Raw genomic sequence first — 19,626 nt, 5'->3', positions numbered from 1 at the left:
TCAAAAGCAAAACCCCATTCACTAACTGTCAAAGCAAAATAAACAAATCTTTCTTCTTCTTCATTTGTAAATACACTTGGTCTTCCACTTTTACATTAATGTTTTGAATGCACCTTATTAAACAGAATTCCTTTTGCAATACTGTATTCCTTTGATGCTGCATTCATTGAAATTGTGGCACTTTTAATTTCGTCTAATGCGGTCTGCATGTCTTCTTCATTGTAAGTGTTACATTGTCTTGCCTCAGGTACCTTTCTATGACTTCTCAGCATATTGTACCTATGTAGGAGAACAATAGAAGCATAAGAACACAATGACAAGAGTTCATCTGTAAGCCTGGGGTAACATTGACCGGCGGTCAAAGTAACCCCGAAACAGAGATGTCATGCACATGACTTCAGAAAAAGTAATATACTGGTCGATGTACACGTATGAGGAAAAAAAATAAATAAATAAATAAAAAATAAAAATAAATAAATAAATAAAAAGTAATCAGTCGTCTGTTGTGAGAATTAATCGAGCAACGTACCTGATATAGTTTAGAACACCGATGGCTTTGTTGTTTTGAGATGTTGGTGGATTTTGCACAACTAACTTTAAACACACTTTTTCGTAAACAACTTCAGGTCTCAACAGGTTCACCAACTGCTGCGTAAGAAAATTGGCACTACATGTGCGACATCTAGTGTATATTGCTGGAACTTTCCCACCAAAGAGTATTCACAAAAACGCAGCTGAGAGCCAGCAGAGAGATGTAAAACTTTTCGTGCTTGAGTGGTCAAAGTATACCCGGTTTACAGTAACCTCTCTTTTCCTAAAAATTTATTCATTTCAACTGGTATATCACTAATTTCAAAAGATTTCAAAAGTTCTGTGAAATGTACACATTCACTAGGGAAGGAAGGCTCTAACTCTGTTGACACTTGGAGTTTTGCTGCATGTTCAGCAATATCATCAGGTGAACTGTTCTTAAGGTTACTGAAATCTGCAGAGTTTAACAGTGTTCTATAGCTTTCCTTCCTCCTCACTAATTTGATGTACAAGTTTTTCCCTTCCAGTCAGAGAAACTTCTTCAGAGTCCACTTCTTTGTCGTCATGAAGTCTGTGTTTTTGTGATCTTTTATAGGTGTATTCATAGTCTGTATCAGTCACAATCTCCATGGATTTATTTTCATAATAGCTGAACATGCCACAAATAGATGCAATAAATCCTACAAGTGATTCGTATAATTTATGCACTATTTTATCATCAATATTTACACTTTGCAATTTCAGATTTACACTATTAAATCCCTGGAGTATGTCCTTCCAAACTGTCATAATGAATACCGTTTCTAGTCTGCTGGGTTGATTCAATAAAGCTGAAGCCTCATTTTGCACAAGTGGTTTTTCAAATGTATTATTGGCAATATGTGAGGGGGCACTGATAACTCCATTCCAGTTTTCATAGAATTATACACGCTTCCCCTCTTGCTGACAAACGTGTTTCTGATAAACTTTTTACTGTTTTGCTTCCTGGTTTCATGAAAGAAAGAAGTGTATCCCAGTGCTGTGTAGAAGCAGAGAAAAATTTATAAAGGTTTTGCACTACATTTAAAACTGAACATGTTTCCTGACAACAGCTTGCAGAACTAGTGCCGACTAATTTCAAAGAATGTGCTGTACATGGCACATAATGGGCTTTCGGATTTCATTCTTTAAAGCGTGTCTGCAGACCAGTGTAGGTTCCTGACATATTGCTTACGTAGTCATATGACTGGCCTCTTGAGTCAGTAATATCAATGGAATTTGTAGACAGGACTTTTAGTATGGTCTCAGGTAAGTGTACGGACTTGTGTCCCAGGTTTGGTAAAAACAGAAGGAAACGTAAGATAATTGATCAATATGTGAAATGTCCACAGTAGAATCTACCATTATAGAGAAATATTTGGCCTGTTTTATTTCACTTATGATAATTCTTTTTATTCGTTCAGAAAGAAGCTCTATTATTCCATCACAGATTGTTGAAGAAAGATAACTTTTATGTCCCTGCCCTGGATTTCCATATCGTTCAATTTGCTCTGCAAGAAAAGGCTCAAACTTGGCTATAAGTTCAAGAGACATCATAATTTAGCCATTATGTAATGAACAGAATCTTTCAATGTGTCCACATAGGGGAGGTCCATGACTTGTTAGCTTCTTCACTACTGCAAACACCCTTTTCAACACACTGCACCAGTACATTTTTTCTGTCTCAACATGACTCGAAATGGCTACCTATTGCTCCAAGTGACTTTTGTTTTGTAAAGAGTGATAACTCACAATTTTTGTGTTCTAGTGAATTCTCATGACGAGATAAAATATTAGAAATATTTTTCCAATCTGCGATACCATTAGTAGCAATCGTGGCCTTCCCTCCAAACAATTTAAATGGTGCACAAAAAACAGCACCGGTGCTACAGGAGTATATTAGAAAATCACACAAAAAGTTGATTCTCAATCTAAAAGTTTACGGTAAAATATGTTTTTGTTCAAATATCTGGTTTCATCGCCTAATGATCTTCTTGAAGTAGAAAAATCACCATTACAATTTTGATTTCTGCCATGATGTTGAGAATGTTGATTGTTGATTCATTGACACACCATTCTGCAGGATCATCACTAATGATGATATTTCTTTTTGTAATGTCTGACTCAACATTTAGTTTTTCGTGAAACTCGAAACAACAGCTGCAATGCCAGAAATATCATACGTACTACTTGAACTCTATAAGTAGAACCAGCTACATTTTTTGTGAAAAATTTACCTACTCTGCCAAGCATTTTAGAACATTGGCTTCTCGTTCTCGCCTTTCCTTCTATAATTTCTGAAATTCCACCCCACTTAATTTTGCACATTTGCTTTTTTCACGTTAAGGCACTTACAAAATTGTCAACCAACAGTCAAAACAAAAGAAAAAAAAATTGTAAAAGGAAAGAGAAAAAACCGTATCCTGTTCCAATCATATTACACCACACATGAGAACAAAGCTTTTTATTTTAAACACAGCACATGAGCACAATGATTTTTCCTTTAAACACGGAGCAATGAACTGACGAACTCTGATTACTCTATGTAACTGTGCTATGAAAGAATGACAATGCAGAATAATTTAATTTCATTGTCGCCTGTTTCTCTGTTGTCAGTCAACAGTAGAAGCACACCTGCTGGCTGAAATTCGTCTCGTAAAGAAAATGGGACAGTGCCTTTTTTGGCTTGTTTCTCCCACGTCACTGGAATTTTAGCTGGGGCGCAAATACGTTCTGAATATTCCTGACACTGCCTTTCTAATTTAAAAAGCAAATAATTTTTGCAATTTCTTGCAGTGAGGTGTGCTGTATTGACTCTTACCCCACTTATTCTTATAACATTTTAGCGGTTTCTGTGAGCAGAGAAGATGGACTACAAAGTTTAAGTAGTCTTGTTGGCAGTTGATGTGGTGTTGTCATTTGTGTGAACAATTCTGTTATATCTACATGCAGATGCACCTTTTGTTCCAACATAAAATAAAAATAACCTTTCCTCAAAGAAAAAAAGCCTAGTTAAGAAGTTCAATATAAAATTTGCAATGCCACATACTATTCAATTGCACAGAGTGGGAACTTTGATATCGTGCAGGCTGCAGCACACTAAATGAGACAAACGAAAGTTGGTTTCTTCTTTTTTCACCAAAAAAGTAACTAAGTAAGTAAATAAACAAAATATTTAAACTGTTGTGAGGTGTATTCCACACATTATTATATATTCTGCTTATGTTTTTTCCATATAAACTTGTGTTTAAAAATGTAGAACATGTAATTAAATCAAAGCTCAGATATTGAAGACCACAGAGCTTCCACATTAATTACAGTAATGGAGGGCTGACTTGATACTTCCCTGTAATTTCTACAAGAAATTTAAGTCAGGGTTTACATACATGTTACAGTATTACGAAACTTCTGATTAGTTTATTACAGCTTTTCAAGAGTCCCTGTATTTTCACGGGGAAAATATGGTAGGGTTAAGTAGAAGCCGACAACATTCTCGGAATAATAATGTTTCAGACATTGTATTGTGCATTGTCCTAACAGCTTACTTCAAAATATTTTGAACAATCATGAAGATGATACCAGAGAGAAACCCAATGTTAAATTCCCATTCAATCACCAAGTAACCTATGTATATTTTCGAGCTTGTATTGTCGAATTTCATTCTTAAGGCTTATTTAAACTAGCATGTTGTTTAACAATATTAAAATTTTTTGTCATTTGTAAGCACAGTTATTTTAAAACTTAAGAGGTTAAAGTGAGTACAGAGCAAAAAATGCCCCCCTCTCCCTTAAGACGCCACCTCTAGGCCCGTGCCTAGTGGGCCTGTATGTAAATCCGCCATGGATTTCACACCTTAAAGGTAATTTAAATTAAGGCAAGTATAATGCTGTCACATATTTGATTTAAGTGTCATATAAAGTAAGGAAGTGTGAAGCATTAATGAGTCATTTTAAATAGATAAAAGTAAAATAAAGGTGACTGGTTGCAGTTATTTGTGAAATCTTTATTCATCACAGTCACAGTGCTCCACATCCATAATAGATATAAGTTCTGTTAATTTTTACCTTTATCTCCAGTGAATGTTCAATATATGACTGATAGGCAAACCAAATATGATAGATATGTACCTCATGCCATGTCGTACTGTACTATACTGTAGTAACCTATTTTATAACGTGAATAAAAACTCAAGTTTCATTCTGTAGGAATACTGAGAGTTGTAATACCATAAGCTTTGTGGTACTACATTATTTATTTTCTTTTTTATTGTACAAACACAGTTATCATTTAACTTTTCTCTACATGATAATCGTATCTAATTAACTGTGCAGGGGATGTATCTTTTATCCTTTTCATATTGTACAGTTGTATCACTTGCAGTAGAATACTTAAAGTTTATGGCATCATTATAATCTCATTTCCTATTTCTTTTGGTACTGTACTGTTGTATCACTTACAACAGGCTCATCCAAGACTTGCGCCAGGCGGGCGCGCCCGCTGCCAGTGGGCACGCCCGCGCCCGCGCCCGCGCCCCGTGGGCACCAACCAAGACAGTGTAGTTCAGCGCCTCATCCGCAACCGTGTGTCGCTAGTGTCGCCGTAGGAGAGAGAGAGAGAGAGAGAGAGAGAGAGAGAGAGAGAGAGCGCAGCACTGCTCTGCGCTGGACTGTCCCGCAGTCAGATCCAACGTAAACAAAGTATTCTATTTTAGAATTAATTTTATGAAGGGATATAGAGTCTCATTCTGTTAGTAGTTACTAGTAAGTATTTTTTGTTATACTTCGTGCTACAATTTTTTGTATCCATTTTCAGAGTTTAGAAATCGGATCCTTAGTTTGCTGTTTTGTACGTAATAATTTTAACTGGCCAAGTTTGAAAACTTATTAAAATAGAATTAAGTTTATAAAGATCTTTAATTCTTACAGGCAACATTGTTAAAGAAGACAATTAACATTTTACACGTTTTTCTTTTTCGAGGAAATGATTTTGTCTAGGCTTGGTACAATATTCTGTGAGACTGCTAGCTAACCTCAAAGAATTGGGCAAATTTTTATCGCCAAGGAATGAATGGTTCTTAGTTTTAGCAAGCTTTAAAAGAGAAAAAAAGCGCTCACAAATATATGTGGAACCAAACAGTGAGAGAACTTTGGTCATGTGCTTGTGCAAAAGAGGATATTTCTCTCGTGGAAGACAGCTGTAAAAGTCATCCAAAGTTTTACACATAAGAAAGCGGTCCTTCAGGTGGATATGGCACTGTAGGTCAATCAGCTCTAGTTGAAGCATTTGTGAGACGTCCTCTGCCCAAAGGGAAAACTGGCGAACAAATAAATCTATCGGCTGGCGTTCGGGCGGTCCGCATGGCCATCTAAGCGGCACAGCTCGGCCACTGCAGCAACATATGAATTCGCCCGGGGCACTGGCCGCGGGCGATAGCGGGCACTAGTGCCCCAGGGGCACAGTTTGGACGAGCCTGACTTACAAAGTTACTAAGACTTCATAAATACTGAACTAAGGTAGTTCATGTCTATGATGATGTCATTACCATCTCATTTTCTATTTCTCTTAGGCTGTGTCTATGACATGTCGCCAGATATTGTTAATTATGATATATTATTATTGGTTTGAAGTGAAAAAAATAGAATTTAGTAAGTCCTTATGTCAGATAATTTCTTGATATTATAAAATATCTACATATTATTTAAGTATAATTGGGTGCATTATATGCATGTGTCATGTAAACATTTCTTGTTTTCTGGTTTTCATCATAAAACTTGTGGACAATAACTTTCAACTACGAATACATGATGGTAATTTTACCTACTGTATTCATATTTATAAAGATTTGGGATAAATTAGTCTAACTCTGTTTAAGAATTACAACATTTTCACTTGTTATCTATAACCTTTTAGTATTAATAAGTGAGGGGCAGCAGCAAGGTTGGGCATCACATACATTAAAACTGGTGAGTTTATTTCAGATATTCTTAGGAGAGAGAGAAAGCTGCAAAATCTTTAATCTGCAAGTCATAAAATTTGTTATTTAAGTTTTTAGTCAACATTAAACATCACAGATAAAAAGGATCCCTAGTTATATCTAAATTTAAATGTGAATCTTTTGTATACATTAAGGTCACTTCATATTTTCTTATGAAAGTGCTTCATAACATTCATGACGATTTCATTTTTATAATTTTATGGTTAAATATCTGAGTGTTAGACCTGTGACAACAGTAAATTTCGATGAAGCAGTAAAGTAATCAGTTGACAGATGAGACATTCCTGATGTCAGCTTGACAGAGGAAATGTTGACGAAGCCCCTGTAAATCCCTTCATTTAAAAACAAAATTCATCACAAAAAATACTATTAAAATATGAACAAAGAAGCAACTAAATCACAGTGAGTGCTCTATGAAGTTCATGAGGGAAAAGGTAAGAATTTGATTTATCTTAAAATTTTATTCCTGAGTGTGCCCAATACATGCAAAGTAATTTGCAGGTTTTGACAGTCTTTTATAACACTAAAGCAAGTAACAGTAAGATAAAATTACATTTCCATGCTGAAAAAGAAGCAAGAACACTGAAAATCTTGAAATAAATACCCAAATCATTGTCCACTGATTATCACCATGTGTTGTGAACCAACATATACCATCAACTACTTAAAACTTTGTACTTCAGACAACTGAAGTGATTGGTGATAAAGCTGTCATAACATCCTTTGATAATATGGCTGGCATTAGATAACATACATTTTCAAACTACTTATCCCCGTGGAAAGTTTCTGCTTGGAGCAAAAGCAGAGGACACAGATGTTAAAACTTGAAGTATCTCTGCTGTTATTTATAAAACACAAAGCATAAAAAGTTTTTAATGTAAGAAATTTGCTCTTATGTGAGCTCCAGAGATTCAAAGTATATCACAGATTGGTAATGACTCTGTAAGCTAACCATCTGGCCACACAATGCTCTCAATCCATGGAACGAAGTAAGAAACACGTGTATAGACTCCTGGTGAATTTTTTCCAGCACAGTATTTCCCAAATGATGTCACTCCAATAACGTAATACACACAATGATTTCTTCTGCTGGATATTTGAATTGGCCCACCAGAATCACCCTGTAAAATAGAAAAAAATAATAAATTCATCACAATTGTGGCATTAATAACTAAAAAAAACATTTTAGGAACACATTTTAATGTTACGTAATTGATTTTACTGTGATGTTATTGAAGCAAGTTTGGTAACTTAACAGGTAATCTTATTACATGAAACAAAAGTTCTGATATGGTGAAACAATCTTATCCATTTCAGGAAAAATACAGTAGAACTTAATAATAAAGCTGACAGCTCACTCTAAGCATTAAAGATCGACTCTCTCCACCAGTTGGTCAACTTTCATTGATAAAACAGACTTGCTGCATAGTGCATACAACAGAACTTGGATTCAACACCACCAGACTTAATCAAAATCAACAGGCTGATGGAAATGCATACTGTTATTGTTGACAAGAGTGAACTTGTTATATTGAGTGTTCTTGATAATTTGTTTTCGATATTTGTAAAGTAAGTGTACCAGAGATGTATGTTCATCTGTGTACAGCCATGTTTTGTGATGTTATAAAAATATATCTTTGGTTTTCTTTATTGTAGTAGGTACTGTTGTCAATTCTGGTTCTAATAAAAAGAATGACTTATTATTTGACTCTGAGTTAACTGCACTCTGTGATTTTATGTAAAACATAATTACAGACATCATGTCAGGAGCCCAGGCAACAGTATACATATGTTTTGTGAATTCATTGCATGTGATCAAAGTCTTATTCGAGTGAACCATGATGCTTAAATTTTGACACCTGGGTACTATAACTGTCTTATTTCATTGGTCTTTAGTGAAAAGCCTTTGTTGCCATTTTTAACTGAGTACTGTAAGTTTGGTTCACATTCAGCTTTAAATGTAGATGCAGAAATTGAAAAAATATAGATTCCAGCAATTTTATGGTAAGAATTTCTACTTGTGGAAATATCAGCTGCAAATTATTTTTCCTGCTGAAAAGGTTCTTGATCTCATGGAGTGGAAACCAATGCCAAATGAAGTTGGAGGGGCAAATAGCATGGAACGATTTAAATGCGAAGCCAATGCTTATTCTGTCTACTGCGATGGAATTTGACAAATGCAGCTGAAATGTGGGTCAGACTAAAGAATATCCAAGAACAGCAATCTGCAGTTAATAAAAAGGCCTTGAAGCAGAAGTTTTTTGATTACAGAATGTCATCAACAGACAAAATTGTACAACACATCACTCAAGTTGAGTGTTTGGTACAAGCCGCAGCTGATAAAGGTGAACCAGTTACAGAAGTTGACAAAGTGGCTAAAAATTTGGGAAATCTGCCAACAAAATTTGGAACTTTTCCCATTGCTTGGGACTGGTGTGCTGAAAATCAATGAATGTTTGATATTTTGATGTCAAGGATACTGAGAGAGAAACAAACACTTGTACATTGTGATGAAAAGTCAGCAGAATTTGCAGCAGTCAATGTGGATAAAACAAATAAGTTCAACTCAAAGAATAACAAACCTTCTTTAACTATTATTACTGTCCAAAGGAAGACATTTTAAATGTGAGTGCAGAAAAATTTTAGCCAAACTCAACATGAAGACTATACATCTCATGGTGGTGCAAATTTGTACATAATTTTCAAGGATGACTGCACTCAGTACAGATTCTTGTATTTCTTAAAAAGTAAACATGATGCTTTCCCAATGTTTTTGGAATTTCAGACTGATTGAAAGACAAATGAGAAACAAACCCATAGGACTGAGAAGTGACAATGGGACTGGTTTCACAAATAAGCAATTTAAAAATTATTTCTCACAGAATGGAGTAGTACATGAGAAAAGAAGTCTGGTACCATTGCCACACAACTGCAAGGCAACCATGTAAGCAAACAATAATGTTATGCCATATGATTTGGGAAAAGCTTTATCTTTAAAACACGTGACGAAGTTTGAATCAGGAGCATATGTTAACATCCATGACCAATTTAAATCAAAATGGGATAGTTAATAGGGGGTGATTTAAACTTGCCAGATATAGATTGGGAGTGTTATGCCACCAAAACTGGTGCCAGAGACAGGGATTTGTGTGGCATTGTTCTGGATGTCTTGTCTGAAAATTACCTTGAGCAGAGAGTTAGAGAACCAACTCATGAGGGTAACATCTTAGACCTCCTGGCAACAAACAGACCTGACCTTATCGAGTCAGTCAACGTAGAGGAAGGTATCAGTGATCAAGGCTGTGACAGCATCTATGACGATGGGTCCTGCAAGGAATGTTAAGAAAGGTAGGAAGATATATTTCCTCAAGAAGGGTGACACAATACAAATTTCAGATAACCTCAGCAGCCAGCATCAGATATTTGGTGATGAGGATGAAGATGTGGAGAGCAAGTGGAAAAAAATTCAAAGGCATCATTGAATATGCCTTAGACAAGTATTTTCTGAGTAAGGTTTTTAAGGGATGGGAAAGATCCACCATGGTTTAATAGCTGTGTTAGAAAAGTGCTACATAAACAAAGAGCACTTCATCTCAGATTCAAGAGAAGTAAAAACCTAGCTGACAAACAAATGCTGAACGAAGTGAAAATGAGTGTACAGAGAGCAATGAGTGAAGCACTCAATGATTTTGAAAGTAAGATGCTGACAACCGACCTGAGTAAAAACCCTAAGAGATTTTGGTCATATGTAAAATCAGTAAGTGGGTCAAAATCATCTAGTCATTCTCTCAGCAACCACGCCAGCACTGAAATGGAAGATATCAGAGAGAAGGCCAAAATACTGAATTCGGTCTTCTGAAGTTGTTTCACCATGGAAGATTGTAACACTGTCCCTCCTTTAAATCATCATATAAACATCAAAATGGCAGATACTGAGATAACTCATTGCAGAATTGAAAAGCAGCTATAGTCACTTAGTAATGGAAAGGCATCAGGACCAGACGAGATACCTACAAGATTGTGTAAAGATTTTGCAAAAGAATTTGCTGCCCTTCTAGCAGTAATTTATTGTAGATAACTTGAGCAATGAAAAGTACCTAATGACTGTAAAAAATTGTAAGTTATTCCCATTTTTAAGAAAGGCAGTAAGACAGATCCACACAATTATAGACCTATATCGTTGACGACAGTCTGTTATAGAATTCTGGGAAACGTTTTATGCTCAAGAACTATGACGTTTTAGGAAAATTAACATCTCCCCTATAAAACTCAACATGGATTTTGCAAACATGGATCCTGCAAAATTCAGCTCGCTGTGATCCTCCATCAGTTCCAAAGCACAGTGGACACCAGCGCTTAGATTGGTGCCATGTTCCTTGATTTTAATAAGGCATTTGACACTGTCCCGCATTGCTGTTTAATATGAGATTACAGTGTATCTGAGCAGACTTGCGATTGGATTCAAGACATTCTAGCAGATAGAACTCAACACATCATTCTTAATGGAACAAAATTGACAGATGTATAGATAATATCTGGAGAGCCACGGGGAGTGAGATAGGACCATTGCTATTTTACGATGTATACAAACGATCTAGTAGAAAGTGCCAGATGCTGTTTAAGGCTATCGCAGATGATGCAGTTGTCTACACCAAAGTAGCAACACCAGAAGATAGTAAGAATTTGCAGAATGACCTGCAGATAATTGATGAATGGTCTTGGCTCTAGCCACTGACCCTGAACATAGAAAATGTAACATACTGCGCATACATAGGAAAAGAAATTCACTACTGTACAGCTACACTATTGATGACAAACAGCTGGAGACAGCGTCTGCCATAAAATATCTAGTCATAACTATACAGAGCGACCTTGAGAGGAATGACCACATGAAACAAATAGTGGGAAAAGCAGATACCAGACTCACATTCATCAGAAGAATCTTAAGGAAATGTAACTCATCCATGAAAGAAGTGGCTTATAAGGCACTTGTTCACCCTATTCTTGAGTATTGTTCATCTATCTGGGATCACTATCAGGTAGGACTGATTTATTTATTTAGCTTATGGCTAATACAGACATATCATAAAATCAAATTACATATACATATGTACATATTTACACACAAGAAACTTAAGTTTGGCTTTACAACTGAATATCCAGTCCTTAAATCCAGCGCACTGCATATGGAGTTGCTAGCAGGAAGTCCACTTTAGCACTGTGATAGGCTCGAATCCTGCATTCATTGACAATGTGATTAACAGTCTGGTATGGAACCTCTTCTAACATTAAGGAAATAAAACTTTAAACATAGTTGCCTGTAATAATGTGTGTGGAAAGAATAAGAAAGATTTGTATGTATGTTGCCCCTCAGGCTAGAATCTCAATCAGTAGGACTGATAGAGGAGATACAGACTATCTAACGAAGAGTGGCACATTTCATCACAGGATTGTTTAGCTGGCAAGAGAGCATTATGGAGATGCTAAACAAACTCCACTGGCAGACATTACAAGAGATGTGTTGTGCATCATGGAGAGATTTACTATTGAAATTTTGGAACAGCACTTTTCAGGAGCAGTCATACAACATTTTACTTCTCCCCACATACATCTCACATATTGACCATGAGGAAAAAATTTGAGAAATTAGAGCCAATGCAAAGGCTTACCAACAATCATTCTTCCCACGCACTATTCATGAGTGGAACAGGTTTGGAGGGATCAGGTAGTCGTACCAAAAGTACCTTCCGCCCCACACCATTAGGTGGCTTGTAGTGGGGTATGATGTAGATGTAAATGGTAGTGATTTGAATGGCGTTTCACAGACATTTTTTGAATCTATTAAGAATACAGTAGTGATGTTTGTTTCTGGAATAAAAATTATTGTTGCTACTGGTAACCTTTCAAAGAGAGTGAAACGAGATGTACTATTAACTGTGGAATTGGCATGACAGCTGTTGGAGTGCAATTTCTTGCTGATTCAGAATCTCAGCATTGATGTAATATTTGGGGCTCATTTCTTGTGAAAGTACCAAGTGGTGGGTTCAACATTATGTGTTGGCTTCAATTATGTAGTGATAATGCTTACCCAAACAGTCTGTCTCATTTTTCCTGTTTCCTGAGACAGTAAAACTCTTCTCCTATCTGTAGTTTATAAGTGAATCAGAAACATTCTATTTTCGAATTTCATGTGATTTTGTACAGCAGGATGCTTTAGTATAGGAATATTTTAGAAAAGGTTTCTCCAGTGCTATCTATATACATTATGTTATGTTAGTGATATGTAATGGAATCATAAGAGGATGGAATAAAAGGCAATATTAAAAAAAAGGAAACAGCAGTGGTATTTGGTAAAAATCTATGCGATACTGTGTTTATTCTGGTTTTATGAAATAAGATGAAAATAAATTGGTGTCATAGTTAAAGAATCTGCGTCAAACAAACATGTAAAGTAAATAGAAAATGAGAAGTGTCAGCATACGTGGAGGAGAAGGTGCAGACTATCTGAAAACTATAATTAACATCTGAAGTAATCAGCTCAAGTGTGAGATTAGAATAATTTGGTGTAGCAGCATAGGCAATATGTAGTAAAAACTCTCTTGAATACTAGGTCTTATTATCAATTCTGGTATAACAGAAGTGTTTGTGTTCAGTGCAATCACTATATGGAGATAACTATCTACCTGTAGAAGTGTGTCATGGTACAGCCTCTTCTAACATTGTGGCAATAGAAATTTTCAAACATAGTTGCCTGGAGTAATGTGTGTGGAAAGAATAAGCAAGATTTGTATGTATGTTGCCCTTCATGCTAGAATCTCAAGCAATTTGATGGACTACAGTGAAATAATAGTTTTTCTAACTGATTTTGTTGGGTCAGTAATTGATTTTAAGTTTGCCTTAGCCTAAGGATCTGTTACTGTGGAGTGTTTTTCAGTAGAATCAATTTTGAATTAGGTAAGTAGAGCAGGCGTTTATTTAGTAGATAATGAAGCAATAATGAAATAATAAAATAATGAATAATGTTGGGGGCTTAATGGTTAGGGAACCTGTTTCCGCAGTAGGAATATTTTTAGAGAATGCACTCCACTAGCTAATGAGGTAAGAAATAATGGAGCTGACAGACATGATTGAGTAATGAAAAAGATAACTGCATACAAACAAATGTGATGTAACAATACTGATGATCTATTTTTGAACTAGCCAGCATTGGGTATTGTGTATATTGTGCAGCTTAACAAAAGGAGCAATATTTTAGTGAGGTACAAGTCATATAATGCTGCATTATCAGATCTATAGGTTATCTGAAAACTTCTATTTGTGTTCTGAGGAATTATGAGCTTAAAGTGGTAATCCTGGAATGAAGAAAAGTAATTTTGCTGATTAACTGATAACTGTGGTGCGAGAGTGACATGAATATTCTGACAGGTCAACTCTTCGGTAACATTTTGTGAAGATTAAATTTTCTGGTTGAATGAGAGTAGTACTCAGAGTTGGAGAACAATGATTTGGTAAACCTCCATTCCCTTAATTTTGATTTGAGTAGTAATTAAGTTATGCAATCGTGACTCTATTCTTTTTTCATAATGTAATGATTAGTAAATCCAGCCTACTGCACATCTTGAGTTTTTGCTAGAGGCAATGTACTTATTTTGGACATTAAGGTGATATGTGTCTGTAAATTGTGTGAATTTCAAACCAGGACTTGGCATTTTAGTGATTTAGCAAATGGAAAAGAAACCCAAATCTTTCAATGTTAACCAGTTTGAGACTGTGGTGAAGGAGAACCACCTCCAAGGGAACTGATAGCAGTGCATGTCCTTACTAACTGCCACTTGGACTTGTTGAAAACATGGATGACTTGATGAGAAAATATGTTACCGCTCATTAAAAGAGAGAAAATACTTGTGCAAAATACTAAACACTGAAAAAGTGAAATTTTCTGTCTGAAAATGAACTGCAGGTCGCAATGCAATTTTTTAGTTTTTGCAACCCAAGATCATTTATTCTTTGAAGCAAGACAGGATTTGTGTAAAGTAATATGTATCTTAGAATGTAATCTTTCATTATCTGGAAAAGACATCACTTATGATGAAGATGCCTATTTTTATTAAAAATATAATTTGTGGAGATACACTATATGTAAATATTTTGTATGGGGATTTTCATATGGCCAGCTCATATAAGTAGAAATTTGAGAAAACATATTTACTGTAATTTTTGATAAGCAGATTTCTTATGTAATATTCTTTTGTGTGTAGAATGTTAAACCCACATTGTGGAGTCATTTGTGGTCATTGAATTGCCTAGATAGCTGTTTGCAATATATATCTTGTCAATCCAGTGAGAGGGTAATGTGACGAAACAAGCTGGTATCTCTTTACTTCCTCTCTTGTTTTGCCATCTGCCTCCTTAAATTCATTTTTGCCTGATTACCATTAACATGCGTGAGCATAATCTGCATTACCACAAAAGAGAAAGGTTGGCCCTCAGTCTTAAGGAATGTAGCATCAGGTCTAATTTTGTGCTTAGTTTTGTGTAAATTAATTTCCTAATTTATTTGGACCATTCCTAGTTAATACTTTTGTTGTAGGATGAAATCAGTAATTTTTTCCTGACTTAAATTCTATTGTTGACTTATAAACAAATATAGATTGTGTACCAATTATAAGCTTTTGGAACAAAAACTACTAGGATTCTTAAAATATTTATTTGGCTCTATTCAAAAACATATTAGCAAAGCCAGTCCTTAATTAATTCCAGAATAATTAGTAGGTTTGTCAAAAGTATTGTTTGTGTCCAGAATGAGATTTTTACTCTGCAGCGGAGTGTGCGCTGATATGAAACTTCCTGGCAGATTAAAACTGTGTGCCCGACCGAGACTCGAACTCGGGACCTTTGCCTTTCGTGGGCAAGTGCTCTACCATCTGAGCTACCGAAGCACGACTCACGCCCGGTACTCACAGCTTTACTTCTGCCAGTATCTCGTCTCCTACCTTCCAAACTTTACAGAAGCTCTCCTGTGAACCTTGCAGAACTAGCACTCCTGAAAGAAAGGATATAGCGGAGACATGGCTTAGCCACAGCCTGGGGGGATGTTTCCAGAATGAGATTTTCACTCTGCAGCGGAGTGTGCGCTGATATGAAACTTCCTGGCAGATTAAAACTGTGTGCCCAACCGAGACTTGAACTCGGGACCTTTGCCTTTCACGTGCAAGTGCTCTACCATCTGAGCTACCGAAGCACGATTCACGCCCGGTACTCACAGCTTTACTTCTGCCAGTATCTCGTCTCCTACCTTCCAAACTTTACAGAAGCTCTCCTGCAAACCTTGTCTGTTTAGTTAATTTGACAAATAGTGTCACATGTCCCATATTCTTCTTTAAGAACTGTGAATTGTGTGGTTAGGTTTTTACTGCTCATAGATATTCAACTGCAAACTACTGAAGCAGTATGCTGATGTTGCCTGTAACCTTTAATGAGGCTTTTCAACATTTACCAATGGTGAACTGGCCATATAATTGTATAAAATTGGGGGATTGTGAACAGTGCAAGTAAAGAACTGTGAAACGAAACTGTCAGCTACATCATTTACAGTAGTCAGCGTTGAATTTCCACCCCCCCCCCCCTTTTCAGCCAGTATAACAAAGCAGTACATTGACACCAAGGACTATCAATGAAGAAATAAAGCAGGCGAACATCACAAAGGGATCACCAATTTAGTATTGGAGGGAAGCAGTGGGTGATAAAAATCATAGAGGGAGACCAAGAGATGAATAAAGAAAGCAGATTCAGGAGGATGTAGGTTGCAGCACTTATTCGGAGATGAAGAGGCTTGCACAGGATAGATTAGCATGGAGAGCTGCATCAAACCAGTCTCTGGACTGAAGACCATAACAACAACAGAGTATCTCTCTCTAATAGGGATATGCAAGACTGTTTCAATTGCATTGTTGTTGCCAGAGAAAGAAGCAAACCATATAATCAGTCAATGTGTGTTTGATTTTCGGAAAGGATGATCTTATGTAAAACAGATCTAGACTCTCAAAGCATTACTGGAGGATAGAACTGCTAGAAGTAAGAAATACATTGCTGCATTTGTTGACTTGAAAGCTTGTGATTTTAGTGACAGGCATGTACTTTATGAAATAGTTATAGATAAAGAGACTTACTGTTAATAAAATAAATTGTTACATACATGATTACAAAAGTTAAATTCAAAGGTGAGATTTTGGAATGATCTGAAATAAAAATAGGCTTCAGATGAAGGAACTGCATATCTCCATTACTTTTCAACAGTTTTATGGATAAGGTAATGAAAGATTGGAGAAAATATGCCTGAAGAATATCATATTACAGGCAAAATTAGATAGGATGCAGGAAGTTTTAATCTTGTATAATTATCAAAAGATGCTGAATAGTTCATCACACAAGTTAATAGTCAGAGGATTTAGCATTAAAAAGAGGTCTACATATATTATTTGGCAAGGCAAAGTATATTATGAATGCCAAGAAAAGCATGAAATCTGTTTTCATGTTTGGAACCGTAGATAAGATTGTCCAGTTCTAGTATCTGCATGGAGTACACAAAAGTGAAAACTGTGGAAGAGTCAGAAAAGCTGAGCTACCTTTCCTCCTAATGAGGAATACCTTCAATAAGACAGCAATTTCAACTAAAATCACACTAAGATATTACCAGCCAGTGATCAAATCTTATCCCTTGTGTGCTTCAGAATATCTAGCATTAGCAACATCAAAAGATATTGAAGAGATAGAGGAAAAGGAGCAAAAGATTCCAGGAATAACTTGTGGACCAAGGAAAAAAGATGATATATGCTTACTGTACAGAGACTAATTACTACACTTACATGTGGCAGAATATTAAACATTATACAAAACAAGGTATTAACTTTGTGGTGTCACCGCCAGACACCACACTTGCTAGGTGGTAGCTTAAATCGGCCGCGGTCCATTAGTACATGTCGGACCCGCGTGTCGCCGCCATCAGTACTTGCAGACCTAGCGCCACCACATGGCAGGTCTAGAAAGACGGACTAGCACTCGCCCCAGTTGTACGGACGACATTGCTAGCGACTAGACGTACGAAGCCTTCCTCTCATTTGCCGAGAGACAGTTAGAATAGCCTTCAGCTCAGTTAATGGCTACGACCTAGCAAGGCGCCATTAGCCTTACCTACTTTGAGAGTTATAGTATAAATGTCTCAAGAAGAACGCTGTATTCATCAGAGAATAAAAGTTAAGTATATTATAAGCTACGTACTTTTCTTGCTACCATTCAATAGTTATCCTGTTTCAGAATTCACGCCCGTCTGCATTACATCGCGTGCCTTCCGGCTACCTCCGAGTGGCGTGGCTCTTGCTACGCCACAACAAACTTTTTTGGAAAAATCTCAAGAACTGACAACAGTAAACCTTGTAAGAGAATCATTAATCATTTAGCGAAACCTGCAGAAAAGGCAATCCATATGCTAAGTGATTTGCTAATGTCAAGAAAGATGTGCACTGAAGAAACATTAGGGAAGAAGACATACATTTTTAGAAAAAGGTACACGTATGCTGCTGAACATTAAAACTAATGTACCAGGAAGGCTAAGTAATAACGAAATTTCACTTGTGCATATACAGTGTAAGTAGGAAGAATACATGATTAAATTTGTAAATTATCTGGAGGTATACAGGGTGTAAAATTTAGTAAATGGAGATGTCGCATATGTTAGAAACAATGGCTCTAACTCAACTGGGCAATGAGCTGAACTAAGCTTGGATTACAGAGACAGATATTTATTCCATGTTGTTTCAGCTTTATATTGGAGTTCATCAGTCATAGTGGCTGGCCAGTGATGGCATGCCAGTCTCTCAGCAACCCATAACCACATGTTTTCAGTGGGAGAGAAATCTGGAGAATGTGATGGCCAGTGCCACAGCCAAACATTCTCTGTACCAGGGTAGATCAGAAAAGTATGGGCAAAATGGAGTGTTATGTTAATTTGTTGAAAGACAACATCAAAGAGACTTTTCAGATAGGTGGCAGACAGCAGCCTTAATACTTCAGAAAAGTAACACCTGTTGTGTAAATTAACAGCTGTGCAAACCAGAGATGATCGTGCTGTGTACTCAGCAACTCTCTGTGCCATCACACCAGATGCTAGGTGCCGGGTCTATATGATAACAGTATCTAGCAATACTAGTTGTTCTTAGAATCTCCACAGATGGCTTTGTCTATTGTAATTCTGTACACAGAACTGAGACTTGTCTGAAAAGATGATGAGGTGCAACTCCTATTGTGGTGTTGTCATTGGGCATCTATCTCCCACTGTGTTGAGAGAAGCGCAGCAGTGCTCACTGTGCTAACAGTCCAAGGTACTCCAGATGTCATTGCTCTGTGTGTGTGTGGATAATTATCTTGCTGTGAAAGAGTCCATTTCCTGACTCAAGGAATGTGACTCAGCTTTATGATAATGCATGGCTGACAAACAATATTTGTTCTCTCAGGTGGGGCCACTGACATCCCACTTAGTGTTGAGTGTGGCCCTCTTGAATCCACAATTCCATATTTGCCTGATAGTTGTTGCACCCTGATCAACACAAGTAATATTGTGTATCAATAAACAGCAGTCTCGATAGACCACAATCCTGCAGCTGATAAATTCGAATTCCAACACTTGATAGTACGTGTTTCTCCTTCTTGCTTGAGGCATAATGCATTCCTCTCATAAACAACCAGCATTTAAATGAAATTTCAAAATGAGAAACCTGCTGTGTAATCCTTCCTTATGTACAGAATGTAGGCAGTGTTACTCCTACCTATCTTATGTGGTTGCACTAAAATGAGATGTAGCTTATCTGCATATCCAGGCATAGAGTACACGTGACATTTGTTACATGTTGTTTCACAGTGATGCCATTTCAATGGCCAGAAATGTATTTAAGGGGTACCAGGAAATTTACCAGCAAATCCATGAGTAGTTTTGTTCCCCTCTCACCCCCACCTCCTCTTTCCTCACTACCTCATCAGATAGAGAACTTTCTGATTCTGGAAGTTAGTATTTGCATTGCCTTTTACTT

General features: G+C 36.6%; 1 protein-coding gene across 1 annotated transcript in view; it reads right to left on the bottom strand.

Moving 5' to 3' along the window:
• Positions 1-6,261: 6,261 nt before the first annotated feature.
• The window catches only part of LOC126187353 (serine protease snake-like), a 269,426-nt gene continuing 256,061 nt past the window's right edge, over positions 6,262-19,626 (bottom strand). Inside the window, exon 8 of the mRNA XM_049928379.1 lies at positions 6,262-7,665. Coding sequence (XP_049784336.1) covers positions 7,492-7,665 — 174 coding nt within the window. The 3' untranslated portion in view covers positions 6,262-7,491. The remainder of the gene's footprint in view (positions 7,666-19,626) is intronic.

Source organism: Schistocerca cancellata, chromosome 5 (genome assembly GCF_023864275.1).
Source record: "Schistocerca cancellata isolate TAMUIC-IGC-003103 chromosome 5, iqSchCanc2.1, whole genome shotgun sequence".
Lineage (NCBI taxonomy): Eukaryota > Metazoa > Arthropoda > Insecta > Orthoptera > Acrididae > Schistocerca > Schistocerca cancellata.
Note: the sequence above shows the minus strand (reverse complement) of the source record. Positions and strands in the feature narration are given on the sequence as shown.